Source organism: Muscardinus avellanarius, assembly GCF_963383645.1.
Source record: "Muscardinus avellanarius genome assembly, chromosome: 10".
NCBI lineage: Eukaryota > Metazoa > Chordata > Mammalia > Rodentia > Gliridae > Muscardinus > Muscardinus avellanarius.
Window position 1 is genome coordinate 111,673,427 of NC_137796.1, and position 27,722 is coordinate 111,701,148.

At 43.8% G+C, this 27,722-nt stretch overlaps 1 protein-coding gene across 1 annotated transcript in view; it reads right to left on the reverse strand.

Annotated features, from left to right (window-relative positions):
* The window catches only part of LOC308268894 (ATP-binding cassette sub-family A member 17-like), a gene marked incomplete at both ends in the record, with an annotated part of 93,799 nt that overhangs the window by 64,948 nt on the left and 1,129 nt on the right, over positions 1-27,722 (reverse strand). Inside the window, 4 exons of the mRNA XM_080703997.1 lie at positions 8,388-8,505; positions 12,592-12,708; positions 14,953-15,212; positions 21,252-21,414. Coding sequence (XP_080560123.1) covers positions 8,388-8,505; positions 12,592-12,708; positions 14,953-15,212; positions 21,252-21,414 — 658 coding nt within the window. The remainder of the gene's footprint in view (positions 1-8,387; positions 8,506-12,591; positions 12,709-14,952; positions 15,213-21,251; positions 21,415-27,722) is intronic.

Below are 27,722 nucleotides of genomic sequence, written 5' to 3' on the forward strand. Positions count from 1 at the left end.
GGCTCTTCTGATGGCCATGCTTCCAAGGCCACTTCCGAACAGAAGGGAAGAGACAGGATCCAGAGGCCTTAGTCAGGGGCCGGGAGCACTCCTTACTGCCGTCTTCTCTGTGGTGCTGCAGGACAGTGATGGGGAGGTGCCCTAGCTACCTCTAGAGATGACCAATGTGGTATTTTGTGTAACTGTAATAATGAATTTTAACATATTAATGTTTCATGTCTGAATCTACTGCAATCATTACTTTACTTAGATGTGGTGCTAGGACTGAACCCAGCCTTGCCCACACTAGGCAAGCTCTGCACTACTGAGCTACCCCAGCTCCTATTTCTCTTTCTGATGCTCAAATATCCTCTAAGGTGAGTGGATCCATCTCAAGTTGTCTCATCTCATTTTAGTTCTTTTTTTCCCCTCCTCCTCCTCTTCCTCCTCCTCCTCCTCTTTTAGTGGCACAAGGGACCGAATCCCTGGAGTGTTCTACCTCTGAGCTATATTCCCAGCCCTATTTATTTATTTACTTACTTATCTTTTGAAACAGGGTCTCACTAAGTTGTTGAGGCTCCCCATGAACCTGTGATCCTCCAGTCTCAGCCTCTTAAGTACTGGGATTACAAAAAATGTGCCATCATGCTCAGCTTTTCTTTTTTTTTTTTTTTTGCAGGTCTGGGGATGGAACCCAGAGGCATATGACCTCCGAGCTACACCCCCTGCCCAATTTCTTATTCTTTATTTTGAAACAGGGTCTCACTGAGTTTTAGAGGGCCTCACTAAGTAGCTGAGGCTGTCTGCGAACCACAATCCTCCTGTCTCAGCCTCCCAAATGCTGGGATTACAAACGTGCGCCACCACACCCGACATGCTCAGCTTTTTTAAAAAAATTTTTGTACTACAAAAGTTGAAACCAAGCTGGGCATGGGGGCGCATGCTTGTAATCTCAGCACTTGGGGGGCTGAGACAGGAGGATCGCACAGGTTCAAAGCCAGCCTCAGCTACTTAGTGAGGCTCTCAGCAACTTGGTGAGACCCTGTTTCCAAATAAAGTATAAAATAGGTCTGGGAGTATAGCCTGGAGGTAGAAAAGCCCCTGGGTTCCACCCCCAGTACCACCAAAAAAAAAAAAAAAGTTGAACCAGAGGAGGCATTCTACCTTTGAGCCATACCCTCAGCTCCCCCCTTTTTGGTACTGGGAATGGAACTCAGGGGCATTCTACCTCTGAGCTACACCCCCTGCCCTATTTTCTATTCTTTATTTAGAAACAGGGTCTCACTGGGTTGCAGAGGGCCTCACTAAATAGCTGAGGCTGTCTGCGAACCGCCATCCTCCTGTCTCAGCCTCTCAAATATTGGGAATACAAGCGTGCGCCACCATGCTTGGCTTTCTCTTAGCCCTTTTTTATTTTTTATTTTGAAACAGGATTTAACTAAGTGGCTGAGGGTCTTTTTAATTTGCTGAGGCTGGCCTCCAACATACTACTTTCCTGTCTCAGCTTCCCAATTACTGGGATAATAGGCATGTGTCACTATAACTAGCTATAACTTCTTTTTATTTAAAAAATTTCCAGCCAGGCATGGTGGAACGTGCTTGTAATCCCATTTACTTGGGAGGCTGCAACAGGAGGATCTGAGTTCGTGGCCAACCTCAGCTACTTAGTGAGGCCCTCTGCAACATAGTGAGACCCTGTTTTCAAATAAAAAAATAAAAGATAGGTCTAGGGGTGTGGCTTGGAGGTAGTGCCCCTGAGTTCAATCCCTAGTACCAAAAAAAATTTTTTTGAGCCAGGAATGATAGTGCAGACAGGAGGATTACAGGTTCGAGGCCACCCTCAGCAACTTAGTGAGGCTCTCAGCAACATAGCAAAATCCTGTTTCCAAATAAAAAATAAAATATGACTGGGGATATAGCCTGGAGGTAGAAGGCCCTGGGTTCCACCCCTAGTACCAATAAATAAATAAATAATTGAAAATAGTTTATGTGAAGTGAAAGTTCAAATAAAGGTTTCCTGGTGGTGTCCACATTCTACCTCCTAGAATCTATCGATACTTTTTTTTTTTTTTTTTTTGGTACAGGTATTAAACCCAGGGGCATTCTATTTATAAGCTATTCCCCTATCCCTATTTTTATTCTCTTTTTGGAAACAAGGTCTCACTAAGTTGTAGAGGGTCTCATTAAGCAGCTGAGGCTGGCCATGAAACTGTGACCCTCCTGTCTCAGATTCCCCAGTACTGGGATTACAAGCATGCGCCACCACATCTGGCCTTCATATGGTACTTTATGTAGCAAAAGGAACCTTGCAGAAACGATTAAGGATTGTGAGATAAGGAGATTGTCCCAATTATTTCAGTGGGCCCAAAACATTCACAAGGGTCCCGATAAGGAGGCAGGAGAACTGGGTGTGGTGTGCACACCTGTAATCCTGTACCTGGGAGGCTGAGACAGGAGGATCACAGGTTTGAGGACAGCTTCAGCAAGTAGTGAGACTCTCATGAACCTAGTGAGACCCTGTTTTCAAATAAGAAATAAAATTGGGCTGGGGAGTAGCTGGAAGGTAGAATGCCTCTGGGTTCAATCCCCAGTACCACACACACAAAAAAAATAAAAAATAAAAAATAAAAAATAAATAGCTGGGTGTGGTAGCACATGCATGTAATTCCAGCACTTGGGAGGCTGAGAAATGAGGATTATAGGTTCAAGGCCCGCCTCAGCAATTTAGAAAGACTGTATCCAAATAAAAAATAAAAATGAGCCGGGCGTGGTGGTGTGCCCTTGTAATCCCAGCATTAAGAGGCTGAGACAGGAAGACTGTGGTTCGTGGACAGCCTCAGCTACTTAGTGAGGCCCTTTGCAATTCAGTGAGACCCTATTTCAAAATTAAAGAGTAAAAATTAGAGCTGGGGGTGTAGCCCAGAGGTAGAATGACCCTGGGTTTCAACCCCAGTACTGCAAAAACAAATAAAAAATAAAAATGGCTAGGGGTTTAGCTGAGAGGTAGAACACCCCTGGGTTTAATCCCCAGCACAAAGAAGAAGGAGGGGAGGGGTCAGAGTAAGGGAAGAAGAAGTGATGGAAGTAGAGATGAGAGAGGGGGGGGAGGGAGGGATATCTGAAAATTATCTAAACCCGGTGTGGTGGCATACACCTGTAATCCCAGTACTTGAAAGGCTGAGACAGGAGGATTGCAGATTAAAAACCAGCTTCATCATGGTGGCACATGCTTGTAATCCCCACACTTGGGAAGCTGAGACGGGAGGATCACGTAGGTTTGAAGCCAGCCTTAGCTACTGAGTCTCTCAGCAACTTAGTGAGACCCTGTTTGAAAATAAAATATAAAATAGGTCTGCGAGTATAGCCTGGAGGTAGAAAGCCTCTGGGTTCCACCCCCAGTGCCACAAAAACAAAAAAAAAAAACCAGCCTCATTCTATCTTTCTACAATGGATAGCCAGTTCTCCCAGCACCATTTGTTGAAAAGGCTGTCTTTTCTCCAGTGTAGAAATTTGGCCCCTTTGTCAAAGATCATTTGACTATAGGTGTATGGATTTGTTTCTGTATCTTCTATTTTAATCCACTGGTCAGTCTGCCTGTTGTTGTGCCAATACCATGCTGTTTTTACTACTATTGCTCTATAGTATAATGGTGTTGGGAGAACTGGCTATCCATTTGTAGAAAGATGGAACTAAATCCTTACCTCTCACCATTCACAGGATCAACTCAAGATGGATCCAAGACTTAGAAATTAGACCAGAGACTGTGAAGTTATTAGAGGAGGGCATAGGCTCAACACTCCAACATATAAGCACAGGCAGTAGCTTTCTCAACAAGATCTCCAAAGCGCAGGAAATTAAAGCAAGAATTAACAAATGGGATGACATCAAACTAAAAAGTTTCTTCTCATCAAAGGAAACCATCAAGAACCTAAAGAGAAAGCCTACAGAATGGGAGAAGGTCTTTACCAGCCAACACTCAGAGGGCTAATATCCAGAATATACAAAGAGCTCAAAAGACTCTACATTAGCAAAACAAATAACCCTCAAGAAACGGGCCACTGAACTGAATAGACACTTCACAAAAGAAGAGACACAAATGGCCAATAGATACACGAAAAGATGTTCAACATCAGCTGGGCGCGGTGGCCACGCTTGTAATCCCCGCGCTTGGGAGGCTGAGACAGGAGGATCGCACAGATTCGAAGCCAGCCTCAGCTACTGAGTGAGGCTCTCAGCAACTTAGTGAGACCCTGTTTCCAAATAAAATATAAAAAAAAGGTCTGGGAGTATAGCCCAGAGGTAGAAAGCCTCTGGGTTCCACCCCCAGTACCACACACACACACACACACAAAAAGATGTTCAACACATTAGCCATCAGAGAGATGCAAATCAAAACTACAATGAGATTCCATCTAACCCCAATCAGAGTGGCAAGCATCAAGAACTCAAACAACAACAAATGCTGGAGAGGATGAGGGGAAAGAGGAACTCTTTACACTGTTGGTGGGAGTGCAAACTAGTTCAGCCACTAAGAAGATCAGTGTGGAGATTCCTTAGAAAACTGGGAATGGATCCTCCATATGATCTGGCTTTACCACTCCTGAGTATCTTTCCAAAGGGGTTGAAATCAGAACTACAGTAACATATGCATATTCACATGTTCGTATTCCATGTTCACAGCAGCACAGTTTGTAATAGCCAAAATATGGAACCAACCTAGGTCTCCATCAACAGCTGGATGGATTGCAAAATCATGGGAATTATACACAATGGAATTCTACTCAGCAATAAAAAAAGAACAAAATCATGTCATTTGAAAGAAGACGGAAAGACCTGGAGAACATTATGTTGGGTGAGATCAGCCAAGCACTGAAAGAGAAGGGACTTATGTTTTCTTTAATATGCCCAAACTAGGGAGTATTAGGTATACCAGAGGGACTCCAGACAATGGAGGAGAAACCGCATCAAAGCTAGAATGGAAGACAGGAGAGGAAGAAGGCTGAGGTTGATTAATGAAGGAGCGACATCAGAATTTGTGTAAAAATATAAATACAGCATGGTTAACCTGGACACTCATTTTTGAGAGGGGGATGGGGAAGGGGAAGGGGGAGGGTACCAAACATAGTCTGAATGTATGCCATTTTCAATATGTTCCATACACAAAAAAAGAAGAAATCAGACGCTTTCCCGAATATGCAAAAGCTAAGGAGAAATGAGTAACAGGAGGAACTCTAGATGAAGGAGATCCTGTAGAGGAGCAGATAAGGCACCTAACTGAGGGGAGGGGAGGGGGAAGAGGGAAAGTCTCTAAAGCACAGGATGTACTTAAACATATCCAAGTCAATCACTAAGCCAAGCATGGGAAGGAGGGGTGGGGAGGGAATGGGGTGGTGACTGGGTAGGGGCTGATTGGGTGGTATGTGCAGGTATGTCTACACAAGTCTTGTATCCCATTAAGATGTATGAATACAATGCACCAATAAAAAAAATTTTAAAAAAACAGCCTCAGCAACTCAGGGAGGCTCACATCAATTTAGGCATACTTTGTTTCTAAATAAAAAATACAAAATAGGACTGAGGGTATAGCTCCAATGTAGAACTACTGCCCCTGGGTTTGATCCCTAGCGCACACACACACACAAAATCTGATAGTAGCTTTGAAGATGGAGAAAGAGACTGTGAGCCAAGGAATACAGATGCCTTCTAAAAGCTGGGAAAGAAAAAATATTTTCTTCCTCCCCTAGTGTTGCAGGAAAAGCAACCCCAAAGGCATCTTGATCTTAGCCCAGCAAATTGCACTTCAAAGTTTGGCTGCAATAACAAATATGTGTTGTCTTAAGCCATTAAATATGTAATAGCTTGTTATGACAGCATAGGAGACTGATACACAGGATTTAAAAGTCAAAACTATATACAAACTTAATTATCTTAAATCTATAGCAACCAAGTTATAACTTAGTTTCAATAGTACACAAATATTTTGCTAATATATATTTGTCCTTCCCCCTTGATAATGTTGAGACAGATTGCATCTTTGCACATCATTTGACCTTTAACACAGATTTATCTGTGTCACTACCCATTTGCTTTTTAAGTCATATAGGGAAAAAGATAAGAAGAAAAGGAGAAAGAGGAGAAAGAGGAGGAGGAGGAGGAGGAGGAGGAGAAGGAGGAGGAGGAGGAGGAAGAGAAGGAGGAGGAGGAGGAGGAAGAGGAGGAGGAGGAGGAGGAGGAGGAGGAGGAGGAGGAGGAGGAGGAGGAGGAGGAGGAATAATTGTTGTTACAACCAACACAAAAAAAAATTTGTTTTGTTTTTGTTTTGTTGCAGTACTAGAGATGGAACCCAGGGGCATTCTACCCCCGAGCTACACCCCCAGTCCTATTTTTAGTCTTTATTTTGAAACAGGGTCTCACTGAGTTGCAAAGGGCCTCCCTAAGTAGCTGAGGCTATCTGCAAACCATGATCCTACTGGCTCAGCCTCCCGAGTACTAGGATTACAAGCGTTGGTTTTGTTTTGTTTTTGTTTAGGTGGTGGTACTGGTGATAGAACCCAGGGGCATTCTACCTCTGAGTTACACTCCCAGACTTATTTTATTCTTTTATTTGGAAACAGGGTCTCACTAAGTTGCAGATGGCCTTCCCAAGTACTGCTATTACAAGTGTGTGCCACGATGTCCATAGACGTTTGTTACCTTTACCAGTGGTACTTCTTTTTTGGCTTTGAGTTACAGTCTAATACCTTTACATTTCAACCCGAAAAACTCCCTTTACCATTTCTTGTAGTGAGGCCTACTGGAAATGAACTCCTTCAGCTTTTATTTATCTAGAAATGTCTTAATTTCTCCCTCATTTTTGAGAGTTTTGCCAGATAAAGATTTTGTCCCCCAGAACTGGGGTTGGAGCCCAGGGGTGTTCTACCTCCAAGCTACATACACCCCAGCCCTATTTTTTAGTATGTATGTATGTATATATGTATGTATGTATGTATGTATGTATGTATATATGTATGTATTTGTGGTACTGGGGATGGAATTCAGGGGCATTCAGCTACAGCCCCAGCCCTAATTTTTATTCTATTCTATTCTATTTATTTATTTATTTATTTATTTATTTATTTATTTATTTATTTGTGGTACTGGGGATGGAACCCTTCTACCTCCGGGCTACGCTCCCAGACCTATTTTATACTTTTATTTTGAAACAGGGTCTCTTAAGCCAGCACGGCTGGCTTCAAACCTGCATGATCCTCCTGTCTCTGCCTTCCAAGTGTGGGGATTACAAGCATGTGCCACCACGCCCGGCTATTCTTTATTTTTGAAACAGGGTCCCACTGAGTCACAAAGATCCTCACTAAGTAGGTGAGGCTGTCCATGAACTGTGATCCTCCTGTCTCAGCCTCACAAATGCCGGGATTACAAGCATTTGACACCACACCCGGTTTCTTGTACCAATAATTTTAGAGGTATCTCCTCCATGACGGTACTGAATCCCAGGAAGCACTCCCTTACAGAGCTTTCCTGGGAAACACCTGCCATTGGGTTCCTATTCCATAATCAAGACCTGGGAAATTATCTGTCCAGGATGTCTTACCCTGCTATTTCCTTCTAAATTGAGACTTACTACTTGTCTCCATTTGAAATTATATTAAGGAAGGAACGCATCAATGAAGGAACACACCAGAGAGAGAAAGAGTTAGAGTTAGAGTTAGAGAGAGAGAGAGAGAGAGAGAGAGTGAGTGTGTGTGTGTGTGTTGGGAAGAGAAGTTTAAACAACTCTTTAATTGCTAACATAAACATGAAACTAAAAACCTGATTCTGAAAACATACTTTTTTTTGCGTGCGCGTGCGTGCGTGCGTGTACGTGCGCGTGCGTGTGTGTGTGTGTGTGTGTGTGTGTGTGTGTGTGTGTGTGGTGTTGGGGATTGAAGCGAGGAGCACTCTACCACTGAGCTACACCTCCAGCCTCCCCCTTATTTTTTGGTGGTGCTGGAGATCCCAGGGGCATTCTACCTCTGAGCTACCAGTTTCTTTATTATCATCATCATCATTATTGTTATTAATTTATTTATTTTAAAACAGGGTCCCACTAAGTTGCAGAGGGCCTCACTCTGATGCTACGGCTGGCCTCCCAAGTACTGGAACTACAAGCATGCATCATTATATTCGACCCTGTTTTTTATTTTAATTTTCTTTTCTGTTTCTTATTTTGAAACATGGTTTCACTAAGTTCTGAGGCTGGTCTCCAACCTGCAATTCTACTGTTTCAGCTTCCCAAGTACTGGGATTACTGGCCTGCGCGAACATGCTGGATTTCGAGGAATAATACGCAGTGCTATAGGTGATGTGATCAACATTACTTCCAATAAAGTCGTATATACCCTCCAACAGAAAATTTTGTCAGGACTCACCTCTTTGAAAAAATGTGCTGATCATGAATGCAAAGAAAATTGTGGCAGTTGCAAAACACATTAGAAAAACAAATATCAAACTGGGGTCACTGTTCTTGAACACAGCTACATTTTCCACCTATAATAAAATCACAGATGTGCATTGTCTTTACATGGAAAGAATGTGAGGAAAGTATGATGTGTCTAGAATATACTGCACATAATTTTATTATTATTTTTATTTTTATTTATTTTTTGGTGGTACTGGGGTTCCTGGAAGCCCTTCTACGTCCGGGCTACACTCCCAGACCTATTTTTATATTTTTATTTGGAAACAGGGTCTCTTAAACCAGCGAGGCTGGCTCTGAACCAGCGCGATCCTCCTGTCTCCGCCTCCAAAGTGCGGGGATTACAAGCGTGCGCCACCACGCCTGGCACACATAATATTTTTTAAATTCAACATTATCGCCAGGCATGGTGGCGCACGCTTGTAATCCCAGCATTCGGGAGGCTGAGACTGGAGGATCGCGGTTCGCAGACAGCCTCAGCTACTTAGTGAGGCCCTCTGCAACTCAGTGAGACCCTGTTTCAAAATAAAGAATAAAAAATAGGGCAGGGGGTGTAGCTCGGAGGTTGAATGCCCCTGGGTTCCATCCCCAGACCTGCAAAAAAAAAAAAATTCAACATTATCAGCCAGGCATGGTGATGGACACCTGTAATCCCAGTACTTGGAAGACTAAGACAGGAGGATAACAGGTTTGAGGACAGCCTCAGCAAACAGTGAGACCCTCATCAACCTAGTGAGACCCCGTTTCAAACTAAAAAATAAAACAGGTATGAGGGCATAGCTCAGAGGTAGAATGCCTCTGGCTTCAATCCCTATCACACTGCGCGCACATGTGTGCAAGCACGCACGTGCGCACACACACACACACATTATATTCTTGGGGGGTATTGGGGGTTGAATCCAGGGGGGTTCTCAATTAGATAAATAACACTTAGTGGTTTGTACTTTTTCCAGTTCATTCAGTTTCCATCAACCCCCACTAGCCTCCTTTCACACTTAACCCTTCATCCCAGCCTACTGGGATTTCAGTAACAGACTTCTAGACCATACCAACTAAAACCACACACTGGATAAGCCTGTGTACTGGGAGCTTAAGTTCTCTCAATACTTAGGAGGCTGAGATAGGAGGATCACATGATTAAGGCCAGCCTCAGCAATTTAGCAAGACCCTCAGAAACCTAGTGAGACACTGTTTCAATTTTTTTAATAAAAGGACTGGTGGTGTAGCTTAGAAGTAGAATGCCCCTGGGTTCAATCTTCCCTACCTCCTCCTCTATGAAACACACACACACACTAAGATTGGAAATAAAAGAATGTTTAGCTGGTCATGGTGGCAAACGCTTATAATTATATACGTGGGAGGCTGAGACAGGAGGATCACAGAGTCAAAGCCAGTCTTGGCAACTTAATGAGGCTCTCAGCAACTTAGAACTTGTTTGCAAAAAATACAAAATAGGTCTGGGGGACAGAACGGAGGTGGAAGGTCCCTGGGTTACATCCCCAGTCCCACAAATTGTGACAATGATAACAGTAATTATAATAAACAGCTTTTTATCTTTTGCAATAACTATTATCAACTATTTGCATAGTATGAAATTTGTAAATTGTGTTGTCTGTGTGTATGTTACTGCAGATTGAACCCAAAGACATTCTACCTCTAAGCTACACCCCTAACCCCATCTTATTTTTTATTTTATTTATTTTGGTACTGTGAATTGAGCCCAGGGACATTATACCTCCGAACTACACCCCTAACCTTATTTTATTTCTATTTTAAAACAGGGTCTCACTAAGTTGCTGAGTCTCACTACTTGCTTAGTCCGTCCTTGAACCTGTGATCCTCCTGTCTCAGCCTCCCAAGTACTGGGATTACAAGCGTGCGCCACCACACCTGTTTTGATTTTAATACAGTCTCACTAATTGCAAGGACCTTCATTAAGTTACTGAAGCTGTGATCCTCTGTCACAGCCTCCCAAGTACTGAGATTATAGGTGTGTGCCACCACACCCAGCTTTTGTAATGTACTGTAAAGCCTATAAAACTACATATTTTGTTAATTCTTTTCTCTTTCTTTCTTTTTTTTTTTTTTTTTGCAGTACTGGGGATAAAACCAAGGGGCATTCTACCTCTGAGCTACACCCCAGCCTTATTTATTATTCTTTATTTTGAAACAGGGTCTCACTAATTTGCGGAGAGTCTTATTTGGTAGCTGGAGCTGGTTGCAAACCTGTGGTCCTCCTGTCTCAGCCTCCCAAGTACACGTGTGTGCCACCATGCCCAGCTTATATTTTCTTATGTATATTTTAAGTACATATAAGCAAAAAAATTTTTTTTTAATTTTTTGGTGGTACTGGGGTTCCTGGAAGCCCTTCTTCCTCCGGGCTATACTCCCAGTCCTATTTTATATTTTTGAAACAGGGTCTATTACGCCAGCACGGCTGGCTTCGAACCTGCGCAATCCTCCTGTCTCCGCCTCCCAAGCGCGGGGATTACAAGTGTGCGCCACCACGCCCGGCTTAAGCAAAATTTTAATTGGACAGGGTTGGCTTCCATCAACAATGCCTACTGATCTCCTCTTGTCCTGGTCATTGCAGCTGAAAGGCCTGTCTCAGCAGAAGTGCCCTGTTCAAGTGGATGTTGTACATCCTCAGTCTACATTCTACATTCCCTTTTATTTATTTTGTTTTGTTTTTTGTGGTACTGGGAATAGAACCCAGAGGCATTTTACCTCCAAGCTACACCCCCAGCCCTATTCTTTCTTTCTTTCTTTTTTTGCGGTACTAGGGATGTAACCAAGGGGCATTCTACCTCCAAGATACACCCACAGCCCTATTTTTAATTTTGAAACAGGGTCTCACTAAATTGCAGAATGTCTAACTAAGTAGATAAGGCTGGCCACAAGCCACAATCCTGTCTCAGCCTCCCAAATGCTGGGATTACAAGTGTTCGCCATGTCCATCTTATTCTTTATTATGAAATAGGGTCTCACTAAATTGTGGAGGGCCGCACTAAGTAGCTGAGGCTGGCCGAGAACTTGCAATCCTCCTGTTTTAGCTTACCAAGTACTGAGATTACAAGTGTGTGCCTGGCCGAATCGTTCTATTTTCCTTTCTTTTCTGTTTTTTGTTTGTTTGTTTTTGTTTTTTGGTGCAGTACTGGGGATGGAACCCAGGGACATTCTACCTCTGAGCTACACCCCAGCCCTATTTTTTTTGTTTAGACTGTATTTTGAAAGAGGGTCTCACTGAGTTGCGGAGGGCCTCACTAAGTAGCTGAGGCTGTCCGAGAACAGTGATTCTCCAGTCTCAGCCTCCTGAATGCTGGATTACGAGCATGCGCCACCATGCCCAGCTCATTCTTTGTTCTTGATGAAATTAACCATACCAATCTCCACTACCTGAAGACTAGGGAGCTGAAGGGAGGGCAAAACTTTCTCTCATCCTATAGATCCTAAATGCTTAGTTTCCCAAAGTTTCACTGAACACCACCACAAATCAACCTGAGTTTTTCCAAGTGGTTATCAATAGCTGTCTCTCCATCATCTATTGTGGGGCTTTTTTTGTTGTTGTTGTTGTTTGTTTGTTTTTTGTGATACCGGGGATGGAACCCAGGGGCATTGTACCTTTGAGCTATATCCCAGCCCTATTTTTTTTTTTTTTAGTCTATTCATTTCTTTTCTTTTTTTCTTTTTTTCTTTCTTTCTTTCTTTTTTTTTTTTTTTGTGGTACTGGAGGTGGAACCCAGGGGCTTCTTTCTACCTCTGGGCTATACTTCCAGACCTATTTTCTATTTTATTTGGAAACAGGGTCTCACTAAGTTGCTGAGAGCCTCACTAAGTAGCTAAGGCTGACTTCAAACCTGTGCGATCCTCCTGTCTCAGCCTCCCAAGTGCTGAGATTACAAGTGTGCACCACCACGCCCGACTTAGTCTATTCATTTCTGAAATAGGGTCTCACGGAGTTGCAAAGGGCCTCGCTAAGTAGCTGAGGCTGTTTACAAACTGCAATCTTCCGGTTTCCACCTCCTGAATACTGGGATTACAAGCGTGTGCTACCAAGCCCAGCTGTCTATTGTGTCTTAACACTACCACCCATAGCAGACCAGATGGCTTTCCAACCTATTCATTGCTTAGCACATCCTGAAGAACAAGATATGTACCTTTGTGCAGAAGAGAATGGTCATGACAGAAACAGCAATGAAGACAGAAATGAAGAAAATGATGAACCAAGCAACCCAGTGCAGCCAGCTCTCCAATCCCATCATACACATATACTCCTGGAAAAGCAGAAGAAGCAGGGTTACAGGGTCCGGTGTTGGTCCTCGTTGGTCTGGTCCAGCAGCCTGTTTCTGCAACCCCAGCTGACTGGGGTGAAAGGCCAATGAGAGGAGAGAGGAGGCCAGTGTGGCTGATGGAGACTGAGTGAGCTGGAACAGGGAGTACGACGGTGTTATTTATCTGGTTGAGATGTGGTTGAGCAGAGCTTGTGCTAAAATGCTTCTGCTTCTGTAACAGTCAGCACACAGTGAGCACACTGTTGGTTCCTGCATGCCTCCTCTAAGTGAATGGCTCCTACAATGCGGAGGAGAAAGCTGAAGCCCCCAGATGCCCTGCTTTTAAATTCTATTGTGGTTATTAAGTTTTCCTCTTTTTTTCTTCCCTTTCTTTTGTGGGTCTGAACCTAGGGGCATTCAATCACTGAGCTACAACCCTTTTATTTTTTATTTTGAAACAGGGTTTCCCAGGATCACAGAGCCAACCTGTGATCCCTGTCTCAACCTCCTAAGTATAGGTGTGCAGCACCATGCCTAACTCAAAGCATTCTTTTTTTCTTTCTTTTTTTTTGGGGGGGGTACTGGGGATGGAACACAGGGGCACTTGACCTCTGAGCTACATCCCCCGCCCAATTTTTTATTTTTGAAATAGTGTCTCAATAAGTTGCAGAGGGCCTCACTAAGTAGCTGAAGCTGGCCTCGAACTGCGATCCTCCTGTGTCAGCCTGCCGAATGCTGGGATTACAAACGTGAGCCACCACGCCTAGCTTTCAAAGCATTCTTTAACTTGTATTCATCTATAAAGAGCAGACTCAGTGTAAAAGGAAACACAAAACCAATCCAGCGACCCAAGTGCAAACATTTGATGTCTGCTGGCTCTTTACACCAGTGTTGCTGAAGTTTTTGTTTTTTGTTTGTTTGTTACTGGGTTTGAACCTAGAGGCAATCTACCTTCAAACTATATCCCCAACCCTTTTGTTTCTTATTCTGAAATAGGGTCCTGCTAAGTTGCCAAGGTTGGACTTGATCCTACGGTCCTCTTGTCTCATCCTCCAAATGCTGGGATTACAGGACTGCATCACTGCACTCGGCTACTGAAGTAACTTAATAAAAGATCAAACTCCATCCCACACCGGATACCTAAAGGGGATCCTGGGCACACACTGGACATTCCTACTTCCCCTGGGGGTTTTCAATAGGTACAGAGCCTGGCGGAGTGCCTGCCTGTTAGCGCACTGTCCCACTGTCACCCACTGCAGCAGGAGGGAGGCCTTGTCTTCCCTCCATGACAGAACAGAGCCACTGCATCCCCTTGGGTGGCCCCAGGAGGCCTCCCAGTTGGTCTCTGCTCCTTCAATTGACCGCCCAAGACAAAGCAGGCCAGTAGAGGCCGTGTCCCTACCACAGATGTCATCAGTGAGGCCAAGCAAGGTTCAGGAAGGTGCTGGTGGCTGGTTTTTGTTTTGTTTTGTTTTTGAGGGTCTGGGGATGGAACCCATAGGCATTCAACCTCCAAGCTACACCCCCTGCCTTATTTTTTATTCTTTAGTTTGAAACCAGGTCTCACTGAGTGGCAGAGGGCCTCACTAAGTAGCCGAGGCAGTCCGAGAACTGTGATCCTTGGTCTCAGCCTCTTGAATCCTGGGATTGCAAGCGTGCGCCACCACGCCCGGCTATGGTGGCTGTTTTAATAGAGTCATAGGAATCAATAAAGAGAGAAAGAAGTTAAAGAGATTTTAAAAAACAAAAAAGCACAAAGTGAGGGGGGAAGAGAAGTAAAAGGAGAGAGCAGGCACACAGAAGACTGCAGAAAGTAAGTAAAACTGATGATCTTGGTAGTGACTGAGCAAGATCAAGCCTGTCTCAGTGTGTCTTCCTACAGGACACAGCCTTCCCATCCACTTTACATAGAACAAGAGGAAGTCAATTGTGCACGATAGTTCCTCCCTACACAAGCGCTTTCTGAACACCTCGTGAAAGGCAGTGTGCTAGCCGAGTGGGACCTAGGAGGCTGGACTCCCCCAACCTGAAAGCAAGGATTCACATGACAACAATAGATGGCATCCCTAAACTGCAAGGGGGTTAAAATCACGAAAGTACTTCCAAGATCCACCTCCTGGGAGGTTGCTCTGACACCTAAGCAACGTCTACCTGCATGCACCTTGATCCCACCCTGCACGCTTTCCATTACCAGCTTCCCCACAGCCCTGCCCTAACACAGACATTTGTCTGAAGCAGTGGTGTTACCTTCAGCTTTCTCTCCTTCTCCAGCGAGACAGAATTGATGATGATGAGCTCAATGCAGATGAAGCTAAGCATGAGAAACAGAGGGAACTCATTCTGAAGGACCAAGAAAAACCCGTCCTGGATGTGGGGCCCATGTGGGAACCTCTGCAAAAGCACAGTGAGACTCTTGAACATGTCGACTGTTGCATCGGGAGCGTGGTACTGCATGATGGCTTTGTTCACAGCATGCTGTATGGCCAGGAAGCCTTCTTTGTTATATCCTACAAGAAAACAGGGTATCAAGCGTAAGAAATTAAGACTTAAGATATAAAACACCCGATGATTCAGATGGAGGACAGCTAGTTATTCAGAGACAGAAAGACATCGGCAGGAATGTCTCTCCAGCACCCACACACTACAGAACGGAGGAAAGAAAGGAGTCACCATGGAGATCCCTGGGGCTGAGGAGGATGTTTCTGAGACAGTGGAGTCAAGAGGTCCTTGGCAGACAAATGTCTCCTACAAGAACCTACCAAGGCGGGCCGTATCTCCTCCTTAGTACTCAGCTCTTGGGACAGGGTGCCTGCTCTGCAGTTTTGATCATCCAGCATATGCAGGACAGTTAAACTAAAAGCACTTGAAGGACATTTTGTGACCCGTTGTGACTTGCTTTTTAGTTGTCATTGCTATCTAGTCCAAGGGTTATGTCTCTGAATTTTGTTTTTTTTTTTTTTTTTTTTTCTTTTTTTTTTTTTTTATTTTATTTTATTGGTGCACTGTATTCATACATCATAGTGGGATACAAACTTTTGTAGACATACATGCACACATCGCCCAGTCAGCCCCCACCCGATCCCCACCCCATTCTCTCCCCATCCCTCCTTCCCATGCTTGGCTTAGTGGTTGACATCTAGTATTATAGCAATTTATCCAAAATTAAAAATGATAATCTCACATAACAGTTTCATTTGTCTGATACCAAGCGTTTGATGATTTAAAGATAGCATTTCAATATTTCTTTTTGCTTTCTTTCTTACTAGAGCATATTTTTTTCTGTTTTTTTAGGTGAAACTATCATATATTTATATATTTATTTTTCAGAAAAAAATCTATCCTAATATGGAATATGAATTCTAGATACCCAAAATGATCTTGAAAAAGAACAAAGCTAGCAGATATATATTTTCTGATTTCAAACCATATAAAGCTACAATAATTGAAACAGTGTAGTACTGTTCTAAAGGCAGATATATAGACCATTGGAGTTAAATACAAGCCTAGAGCTAAATTCTTCCCTATATTGTCAAGTTATTTTTGACAAGGTTTCCACAAACATTTGGTGGTGGAAATAATAATCTTTTAACTAAATATTGTTGAAAAATAATAATTACATGGAAAAGAATAAAATTGGACCCTTACCTAATCCCATATACAAGTATTAACTCAAAATAGATAAAAGACCTAAATATAAATCTTAAGACTATAAACTTTTAGGAGAAAATCTGGGTCATAAAACCTCACAACATTGAAATTGGCAGTGATTTCTTGGATATGATTTCAATGGCACAGGCAACAGAAGAATATACAAACTCCCTAAAAAATAAAAGAAAATATTGTATATCCAAAGACAATGTACACAGAGTTAAAAGTTACTAATAGAATTGGATAAAATATTTCCAAATGCTATATCTGAAGGTATATTAATATTCCAACTAGAAATCCTAAAAATTAACAACAATAAAGGCAAACAATACAACTTAGAGATAGGTAAAAGACTAACATAAATAATGAATCTCCACAGATAACCAATCTTAGTTGTCTGTTGGATGGAAACTCTTGTTTCTCTGGTTCTGGTGAGTGTTACCTATTTCTTCTTTGTAGTTAATCTCTTTGAGTATTTTCTCTAGCGCTGGTTTTGAAGACATAAATTCCTTCAGTTTCTGTTTGTCATGGAAGCTTCTTATTTCTCCATCAAATTTGATAGAAAGTTTTGCTGGATAGGAAATTTTTGGATGGAAGTTGTTTTCTTTCAGAGTTTGGAATATGTTACTCCAAGCCCTTCTGGCTCTCATGACTTGGTTTGGGAAGTCTGGAGTGATTTTAATTGGTTTGCCTCTGAATGTCACTTGGCCCTTTGTTTTTGTTGCCTTTAAGATTCTCTGCTTGGCTTCCACATTGGTCTTTTTGACAATTATATGGCGCGGGGATCCTCTTCTCCGATCCTGTCTAAAGGGAGTTCTATAAGTTTCCTGGATCTGTGTATCAACCTCTTGCTTTATATTTGGAAAATTTTCTGCTATTACTTCCTTGAAGAGATTGTTGATCCCTTTGGTATCACTTTCTTTTCCCTCCTCTATTCCAATTATTCTTAGGTTAGCTCTCTTAAGATGGGCCCATATTTCTTCAATGTCAGATTCCTGCTGTTGGATATTTTTTTCTAGATTAGAAACTATGCATTCATTTTTGGATTGCTCATCTTCTAAGAGCGAGATTCTGTTCCCCATGTGGTCTAATCGGTTGTTTGTGCTTTGAATTGAGGCCTTTACTTCATTAATTGCATCCTTTATCTCTTTTTGGCTCTCTCTGAGTTCTTTTCGAAGCACCTCTATTATTTCTACAGTTATTTTCCTGATTTGATCTTCTAGAAATCTCTGATTTTCTGTTTTATCAGGTTCTGATGTTGTGGGGTTGTGCACATTCATTACTCCAGTGTTATTCCTCTTTCCCATGATTTCGGAGGTTTGTGCCTTCTCTGGGTTCTTCCCTTGGGTCACTATGGCTTTATTTAAGGTGCTCTGGATCTCGAGTCTGTATTATCTCAGACCCCACTACTCCTTTACTGGGTTGTATCACAGAGTCTCCGACCCAGGGAGTCGATAGAGGCTGCTTTAAACTATGGGGGGTGCCAGGTTGGGCGTTCTCCTATGGTGTGATATCTCTGCCACCACCACTCCCTCACTGGGTCAAGTCCCAGGAGGCCCAATACTGCGATTTCTCCTCTGTGGCCCGCAATTTGACTCACTGTTCTTTAGTACGCAGATGTAGCTGTACTGGACTCGGTGAATTCACTGCTGCTGCCGCCGCCGGTGGCAATATGGCGCCTCTGCCACGCCCTCGGCCATGAGGCTGGCGTATTTTTTCTTCTCTGGTTTTGATTTCCACTCTGAATCCCTGCAGCGTGTGCTGAGCTCAGCCACTGGGAGCTTTAAATGCTGTCTGCGCCGAAAGATCCCGCCTGGCTGTTCCGCAGCGGCTCACCTGGCTTGCTGTAGCCGTCCGTTGAGTTCGCCGCTGCCGCCAGCAGTATGGCACTGCTGCCGCGTCCTCGGGCGCATGTGTCTCCTCTGTGGCCCTGAGCTCTGTTCTCAGTCCGCTTTTTCTCTGGAGCCTGGTGGTTTTTTTTGTTTTTCTGGTGATGGTGTTTTCTGGCTATGAAAGGCGCTCTTTTTGTGGTAATGGAGATTGGTTGTTAGCGGGACTCTTAAGCCCCGCTTTTCTCGGTCGCCATCTTCCCGGAAGTCATGTCTCTGAATTTTGTTGCTAATCTTCAAAAACTATCCTTACTACAAGCAACCCTCATCTTAATACAGTATAGCTGGTGTGCCAGGGTCATCTTCCAGGAAAAGAGGTTGAAAGGTATATAAATATATAAATTCTCCAAGCGAGGGCAACCAGCCTCCCTATGGCAGAGCCAGGTGGGGACACCGCCCTGCAGTGGAGGTGGCTGCTCTCCTCCCCCTGCCTACACCTATGCGGATCTCTAGATCTGCCAGGATGGCAGAGGGAGGGATAGTTCTCTGGTAATAAATTCTGGAAACCATTGTGCATTCTTGGTTGTATATTTCACTACAGAACTGCTGAATCTTTTCTGGAATCACATGAAATCCAGGTCCAAGTTTGGACTTGGATTCCCACTTGGTGGGTACGCAAGCCCAAAGCTTCAAGCCAACTGGGTGGTTAATCTACAGTGAGTTGTAGATTATCAGCCTAATTTTCTAAGAACCCTTCGATGCCTAGAGGCCATCCTAAACCTCTCAGAAAGAGGGAGACAAAAACAATATCTAACATGAATTCTAGCACCTGAGTCCTTCACAAGAGAACTGGCTCCCAGGCCCTTGACTGGCAATGTGATGTTTACTTTGATGGACAGAGGATGAGCAGATCTCTGTGATGTTTCACACTTCTTCAGGCCTGGGGGTGGCAGAACAAGAGCTAGGAGCCTACTAGTGAAAGCAGGTTCAGAGGAACAAGGCACTAAGTAGGGGTGTCTGCTATCAGATATAGTTAGATCCCTTTCCACTAAGTAGGGGTGTCTGCTATCAGATATAGTTAGATCCCTTTCCACAGCAAATAGAAAGATGATGGAAAGCAGCCACTCAGAAAGGTTCTCCTTTATCCTCATCAGAGGTCGCCAGAGCAGAAAGTCAGCACAGCTTTCCATAGAGAAAGGACTATGGCAAGCAGGTGTCACGGACTATTCTGGACCCACACCCTGACTCATAGGACAAATAGGAGCTCCCAGGAACCCTTTGGTTTTACTGTTCTATATGCTTATCCTGAGCAAGACAGGGAGGGTAAAGAGGACTTTCCCAGGTTGAGGTTCCAGACAGGGAGACACAGTAGTGGAGATGGGCCTGGTCAGCCCCACTCATAAGGCCTAAAAGAGGGAAGTGGCCCAGTGGTGGGAGCAGAGATGACAGAATAGGAATCAAAGAAAGATCTAAAGCATCAGTCAGAGTGAAGTCAGTGAAGCATCAGTCAATGCAGAGGCCAGGAAGAGTTCACAGACTCTGGAGGCAGAGGCAGGAAGTACCAGAATCAACCAATCCATCCATCCATCCATCCATCCTTCCTTCCTTCCTTTTCCTCCTCTCCTCTCCTTCCTTCCTCTTCCTCCTCTCCTTCCTTCCTTCCTCCTCTCCTCTTCCTCCTCTCCTTTCCTTCCTTCCTCCCTTTCTCTTCCTCCTCTCCTCTCCTCTCCTTCCTCTCTTCTTCTTTCCTCTTCCTCCTCTCCTTCCTTCCTTCCTTCCTCTTCTCTCTTTTCCTTCCTTCCTTCCTTCCTTCCTTCCTTCCTTCCTTCCTTCCACTGGAGCCCAGAAGCATTATACCTCTGAGCTATACCCCCAGCCCTATTTTATTGTTATTTGGAAACAAGATCTCACTAGGTTGATGTAAGTCTCACCACTCACTGAGGCTGTTTTTACACTTGTGATCCTCCTGTTTCAGCCTACCAAGTACTGGGATTACAAGGGTACAGCACCATGCCTTGGTAAGTATCAGAATCTTTAAAGCTGCACAGGCAGGCAGCGGCCCTGGGAAGTGCAGACAGTTGTCCTTTGTTCTACCTTTATTAAAGGGGAAAGATGAACACAAAGGCATGTTTAGCAGACATAGTAAGTTAGGCATGCTAGAAATAGATAAATGAAACGTGTGTTAAATTGGATGTGTGTTTAGAAGGACAGAACAAGCTGTGCATGGTGGTGCACGCTTGTAATCCCAGCATTTGGGAGGCTGCGACAGGAGGATCACAGTTCAAGGACAGTCTCTGCTACTTAGTGAGGCCCTTTGCAGCTCAGTGAGACCCTGTTTCAAGATAAAGAAAAAAAATAGGGTTAGGGGCATAACTTGGAGATAGAATGCCCCTGGGTTCCATCCTTAGTACTTTAAAAAAATTAAAATTAAAAAAAAAGATGCTGGGGACGTAGCTCAGAGCTAGAATCTTCCTAGGTTCAGTCCCCAGTACCAACACACACACACACACACACACACACACACACACACACACACACACACAAGATAGGACAGGGTTGGGAGAATATCTCAGTGGTACAGCATTTGCCTAGCATGCACAAGGTCCTGGGTTTGATCCCCAATAAAGAAAAGAAGAAAGAGAAGGAAGAGGAGGAGGAGGAAGGAGAGAGAAAGAAAAAAGAATGATACATTAACAGGTGGAAAGTGGAGGCCAGGTAAATCCTAAATATTCATAGAGCACAGATTATGTTTTCCCCATGATGATGGATATATTACCCCTAAATTGGCCACGCACTGGGTCACTCCTGTATGGTCCCACTCTGGCCCTACATGTTCAAGAAACATAGACAAAGCCCACAGGTCCTCAGCAGGCTGCTCAAAAGCTGCAGAGACTGGGCAGCCGCCCCAGGGCTTCAAGAAGTTAAGTCCTCATCATATAGCTTGAAACCGAAATGCTAATCAAGTGTCAAGGTGGTAAAACCACAGCAAAAATAGCATCCCACATATGTGCCACAGGACAAGAGTAGCTGTGCTCACAGTAGCTCGCACAGGCTTGCAGGCTTCCTCACCAGGGCTTCCCCCATCAGCAGATGAAAATTCCCGGGGTTCTTGGCCTAGGTTAGGAGGATAAAGAAAAGATGTGCACCAGCCTTGTAAGTCATCTTCAAAAAACATATGCTTCAGCGATGCAAAGTTTCTCTGAATGTAACTAAAGCGCAAGCTATACTTAACCTATAAAGAAAGAGAAAACAAATTCAGTTGTGAGAAGCTGAAATTCAGCAGTGGCATGGGACAGAGCAAAGTGTCTGGCATCAGCTGTGACTGGAAGAGAGGCCCATGCTGGCAGATGTCCTCCTAGGACTGCATAGCAACAGGTGGTCTTCCTTGCATTCTCTGAAATTATCTCTGCAAAAAACCTGGGAAAAAGACAACAGGCTGTTGAGTGCCCTGAACCCGGACTAAAAACCTCTTCTTAAAGAGCACGTCATGCTGGGCACCATACTTCATCTTCACACATCAGTTTTCTCATCAGTGAAATGGGTATGCTATTAACAGCCCTGCCTCATGGGCTGCTGTGGGTTTATGAGAAATGGTGTCTGCAATGTTGCATGTGCCTGGTGTTAATAAGTGCTTGCAAAATACTGTTGGTCATTGTATTAGCCTTAAACATGTTTTAACAAATAATCATTACTTTTTATTTTGCAGTACTAAGGATGGAACCCTAGTACTACCTCTGAGAGACACCCCCAGACTATTTTTTTAATCTTTATTTTGAAATAGGGTCTCACTGAGTTGCAAAGGGCCTCACTAAGTATCTGAGGCTGTCCTTGAACTGTGATCCCCGTCTCAGCCTCCCAAATGCTAGGATTACATGTGTGCACCGCCACACCCACAATTAATCATTAGATCATAGAACACAAAAGCTATCTATGAGTGGTTTTCTGTGTTAAATCAACACACTGTCTTTTTTTTTTTTTTTTTTTTTTGCGGGTTTGGGGATAGAACCCAGAGGCATTTGACCTCCGAGCTACACCCCCTGCCCTATTTTTTATTCTTTTTTTTTTTTTTTTGGTGATACTGGGGCTCCTGGAAGCCCTTCTACGACCCGGCTACAATCCCAGACCTATTTTATATTTTTATTTGGAAACAGGGTCTCTTAAGCCAGCACGTCTGGCTTCGAACCTGAGTGATCCTCCTGTCTCTGCCTCTCAAGTGCAGGGATTACAAGTGTGCACCACCACGCCTGGCTATTCTTTATTTTTATATTTATTTTTTTAGCGAGTCTGGGGATGGAACCCAGGGGCATTTGACCTCTGAGCTATACCCCCTGCCCTATTTTTTTATTCTTTATTTTGAAACAGGGTCTCACTAAGGTGCAGAGGGCCTCACTAAGTAGCTGAGGCTGTCTGCGAACCATGATCCTCCGGTCTCAGCCTCCTGAATGCTGGGATTACAAGCGTGCACCACCACGCTTTGTCTTTTCTTTAAACACACACACACACACACCCCTCTACCATACCCAAAGTCTGTCTCATTAGTAATAATGACAACAGTAACTAACCTTTCTGGAAAATTACTGTTTCAGGATCTTTTCTAAATGGTTTACAGGTATAAACCTATTTAATTTCCACAACATCCTATATGCTAGGCACTAATTTTAACCACACTACACCACTAAGGACATTGAAGCTCAGAAATATTAATCACTTTCCTATGGTTGCCTAGTTAGTAAGCTACAGAGCTAGGACTGAACTTTGTTAGCCTGGTGCTAGACTCTGTTTTTTTTTTTTGTTTTGCGGGTCTGGGGATGGAACCCAGGGGCATTCGACCTCCAAGCTACACCCCCTGCCCTATTTTTTATTTGAAACCGGGTCTCACTAAGTTGCAGAGGGCCTCACTAAGTAGCCGAGGCTGTCCGCGAACCGCGATCCTCCAGTCTCAGCCTCCCGAATGCTGGGATTACAAGCGTGCGCTACCATGCCCGGCTTTAGAGTCTGCTTTTGTATCAAGCAGTTGAACACATGCCATCCTGTATTCTCAGGACAGAGATCTGCTCAAAGTAAATCCTCTTTTTTTTTTTTTTTTTTTTGGTGGTACTAGGGGTAGAACCCAGAGGCTTTCTATATCCGGGCTATATTCCCAGACCTTTTTTATATTTTATTTGGAAACAGGGTCTCACTAAGTTGCTGAGGCTGGCTTCAAACCTGCGCGATCCTCCTGTCTCAGCCTCCCAAGTGCGGGGATTACAAACGTGCTCTACCACACCCGGCCAAAGTTTTTTGTTTTTTGTTTTGGTGGTACTGGGGCTCCTGGAAGCCCTTCTACCTCCGGGCTACGCTCCAGACCTATTTTATATTTTTATTTGGAAACAGGGTCTCCTAAGCCAGCGCACGCGGCTGGCTTCGAACCTGCATGATCCTCCTGTCTCCGCCTCCCAAGAGCAGGGATTACAAGCGTGCGCCACCACGCCCCGCGTAAAAATCCTCTTTTAAGGAATCTGAGTTTACCATGATGACACTTCCTGTAATCCCAGTTCTTGGGAGGCTAAAACAGGATAAGGTTCCTAGCCAACCTTAGCAATTTAGCAAGGCTCTCAGCAACTTAGCAAGACTGTTGCCAAATAAAAAATAAAATAGGGCTGGGGGTATAGCTCAAAGGTAGAATGCCTCTGGGTTCAATCCCCATAAATACCAGAAAGGACCTCAGAGAACAAGTGTTAAGATGTGAAACACAAGACACATTCTCGTCTCCTCTGGAAATAAATGACAGACCTACTACAAAAAGAAGCAAAGGAGCAGTTCGGCTTGATTAACCCATGCCTCAAGGTGGAGCTGCACAGTAAGAATGTTATAGAAAAGATGTTCTTACCGCAAGTGGCAAAGACTGGTTTCTGTTACGAAAGCTATGGTTGAAAACAATTCCTGCCAGTATGTAGAAAGCTTTGGGATCCTTAATTATGTAATTTTCAAACTCAGATACTGAAGAAAAGTCTATAACTACAAAGAGAAAAATCCAGTTAATGAGGGTGATAGTGAAGACAAAAAAGATGAAGGAGAGAAAGCCATGGATTTAGGGTTAGTCAACTTGGATGACACTTTCTTAGCAGGTATCAGTACAGTGCTCAGGCAAAACACAGATTATAATGAGTTATTAAATGAGTAGGAAGTAATACATTTTCAAGCCATCAGGGAAGACAAAACAGAAAACGCTTTCTTCTCAAGTGGAGGTGGCAGTGGCACACACCTGTAATCCCAGTACTTGGAAGGTGGGAGACAGAAGGAATGCAGGTTCAAGGCCAACCTCAGCCACTTAGTGATACCCTGTTTCAAAAAAAAATTTTTTTTAAGGGATAGAGGTATATATAGGTCAGAGGTTGAATGCTCTTGTGTTCAATCCCCAGTATAAAAAAAAATTCAGCTGGGCGTGGTGGTGCAAACTTGTAATCCCAGCATTTGGGAGGCTGAGACAGGAGGATCATGGTTTGCAGACAGCCTTAGCCACTTAGTGAGCCCCTTTGCAACTCAGTGAGACCTTGTTTCAAAAATAAAGAATAAAAAATAGGGCTGGTGTATAGATTGGAGGTAGAATACGCCTGGGTTCAAACCCCAGTACTACAAAAAAAAAAAAAAAAAAAGACAAAGAAATTCATGAGCACTTGGGAGGCTGAGACAGGAGGATCACGCAGATTTGTGGCCAGCCTCAGCTACTTAGTGAGGCCTTCCACAATTTAATGAGACCCTGTTTCAAAATAAAGAATAAAAAATAGGGCTGGGGGTGTAGCTTAGAGGTAGAATGCCCCTGGTTTCCATCCCTAGTAGTGCAAAAAGTTTTTTCATAATCGTATCTAAATTAGAGTTGTATTTTAGGATAGAAGGAAAACAGGAAGCACAAGTGTCCCAAAAGTGGTTGCCACATAGTTCACTCAGTAAGTACTTGCTGGGTGCCTACTATGTGTGAGGCTCTGTAATAGACATGTGGATGGACAAAACGGACATGGTTCTTTGTGAGTCTGGAGGGAAAAACAGACACCACAGACAGCAAGTGAGTGAGCATGTGACTGAGGATGTATGATAATGCTAAGAAAGGGTCAAACAAAAGCCAGCGTGATGCCACACACCTGTAACCGGAGTGCTCGCGAGCCTAAGGCAGGAGGACCACAGGTCCAAGGATAGCCTTGTAACTACAGTGCTGTCCCTGCAACGTGGCGAGACCGTTTCTAAACCAAAACTCAAACAGGGCTGGGGATGTAGCTCAGAGGTAGAGGTACCCTGGACGCAATCCCAGGTACCATAAAAAACTGGGGGAAAAAATTGTCAAACAGTAGTCTGTGAAGAACAAGGCAGAAGTGGAACACCTAAGCCTCTCAGACCTTCCCGTGCATGGCTGCCGCTGAAGCCTGAGTTCGACGGAGCAGACTGCAGGAAGGCCTGGGGCGAAGCATTCTGCCAGGGAGTGAATGTCAGGCTGTGGGAGCCAAGCAGGGGCAGCCAGGACCAGAGGAGGCTAAAGAGAAAAGCAGCGGCAAGGCCAGGCTCACCTCTGGTGGAGCAAGGGCTCCAGCAGGGGAGGAACAGAATCCTGTTTTGTTCTAAGACTAGGTCTTGTGGTGTTGCTTAGGCTGTTTCCAAACTCCTGGGTTTAAGCAATACCCCTGCCTCGGCCTCCAAGTAACTGGGACTTCAGGTGGGTACTACTGCACCTGGCTAAAAAGCCAAGTCCTACTGACCTTTTGAGGACCTTCTGCCTTCACCTGGAAACTGGTTTAGATGGGACAACAGGAGAAGCAGAGAACCCATCAGAATCTCTGAAAGCTTTACATTCTTTATTAGTCAGAGAAATGTAATAACTGGCAATCAGATTTTCTGGTTAATATAAAATAATAGGGCCATGATAGTAAGATAAAAGCAAATGCCAGCCGGGCGTGGTGGCACAGGCTTGTAATCCCAGCATTTGGGAGGCTGAGACCAGAGGATCGCGGTTCGCGGACAGCCTCAGCTACTTAGTGAGACCCTGTTTCAAAATAAAGAATAAAAAAATAGGGCAGGGGTGTAGCTCAGAGGTCCAATGCCCCTGGGTCCCATCCCCAGACCTGCAAAAAAAAAAAAAAAAAAAAAAAAAAACCACCAAAAAAACAAACAACATAAATGCCTAACATTTTTAATTAATTAATTTATGGTACTGGTGGTTGAACCCAGGGGCATTCTACCTCTGAGCTAACACTTTAATTAATTAATTTATGGTACTGGTGGTTGAACCCAGGGGCATTCTACCTCTGAGCTAACACTAGGCCTTTTTATCTTTTATTTCAAAATAATGTCTCACTAAATTGTGAAAGGCCTAAGTTGCCAAGCCTGGTTTCAAACCTACAATCATCCTGTCTCCCAAGTACTGCGATTACAGTTTTGTGTCATAACACTTGGTGTAACATTTTGATGAGCCTTGAAGCCTCCTGACATAAATATTATTAACATTATTCCAGTGTGTTATCTGAAATAATAAAAATATGTCATGAACAGCTTTCCTCCAATTACCAGGTATGTAGTCTCTTTAGAATCTGGTGACCCGATTGGAAATCACTTTTGTAAAAACTCTCACTAAACAACTTCAAACTTTATAAAAATGGCCTCCTCATCCTTACTCCATCTTATGTCTAACCTTCAAAGTGAATGTCAAAGGCCTCTTCCATAATTTCAGCAAGAGCTTTCAAAGCTTCACTTTTGGAAGGGATATAAGATAGTTGAAATTTATTTTCCAAAGGAAACTGATGAAAGAAGTCTGGCAGCACGTTGACATCAACAGCACCGTAGTTAGTAGAAGGTCTTTTTCTTGGCACACTAGTAACACGAAGATACAGTACAATTGCAGAAAAGAGTAAGGGCATCAAGATTTCAAGGATCGTCACCAGAGTCTTCCGCTTCTAAAATGAAAACGAAAACCACATGTGAGCCAGGCGTGGTGGCGCACACTTGTAATCTCAGCATTCAGGAGGCTAAGACAGGAGGATCGCGGTTCACGGACAGCCTCAGCTACTTAGTGAGGCCCTTGGCAACTTAGCGAGACCCTGTTTCAAAATAAAAAATAAAAAATTGGGCAGGGGGTATAGCTCGGAGGTCAAATGCCTCTGGGTTCCATCCCCAGACCCGCAAAAAACAAAACAAAAAAAAAACATGTGAAGTCAAAACAGAACCCAAGTGTAAATCACTATGTGACAAAAGTTCTTCCATTAAGAATCCTTTCCTACCCGGGCATAGTGGCGCACGCTTGTAATCCCAGCATTCGGGAGGCTGAGACAGGAGGATCGTGGTTCGCGGACAGCCTCAGCTACTTAGTGAGGCCCTCTGCAACTCAGTGAGACCCGGTTTCAAAATAAAGAATAAAAAATAGGGCAGGGGGTGTAGCTCGGAGGTAAGATCCCCCTGGGTTCCATCCCCAAACCCGCAAAAAAAAAAAAAAAAAAAAAAAAGTCCTTTCCTAGAGCCGGGCGTGGTGGTGCACGCTTGTAATCCCCGCGCTTGGGAGGCTGAGATAGGAGGATCACA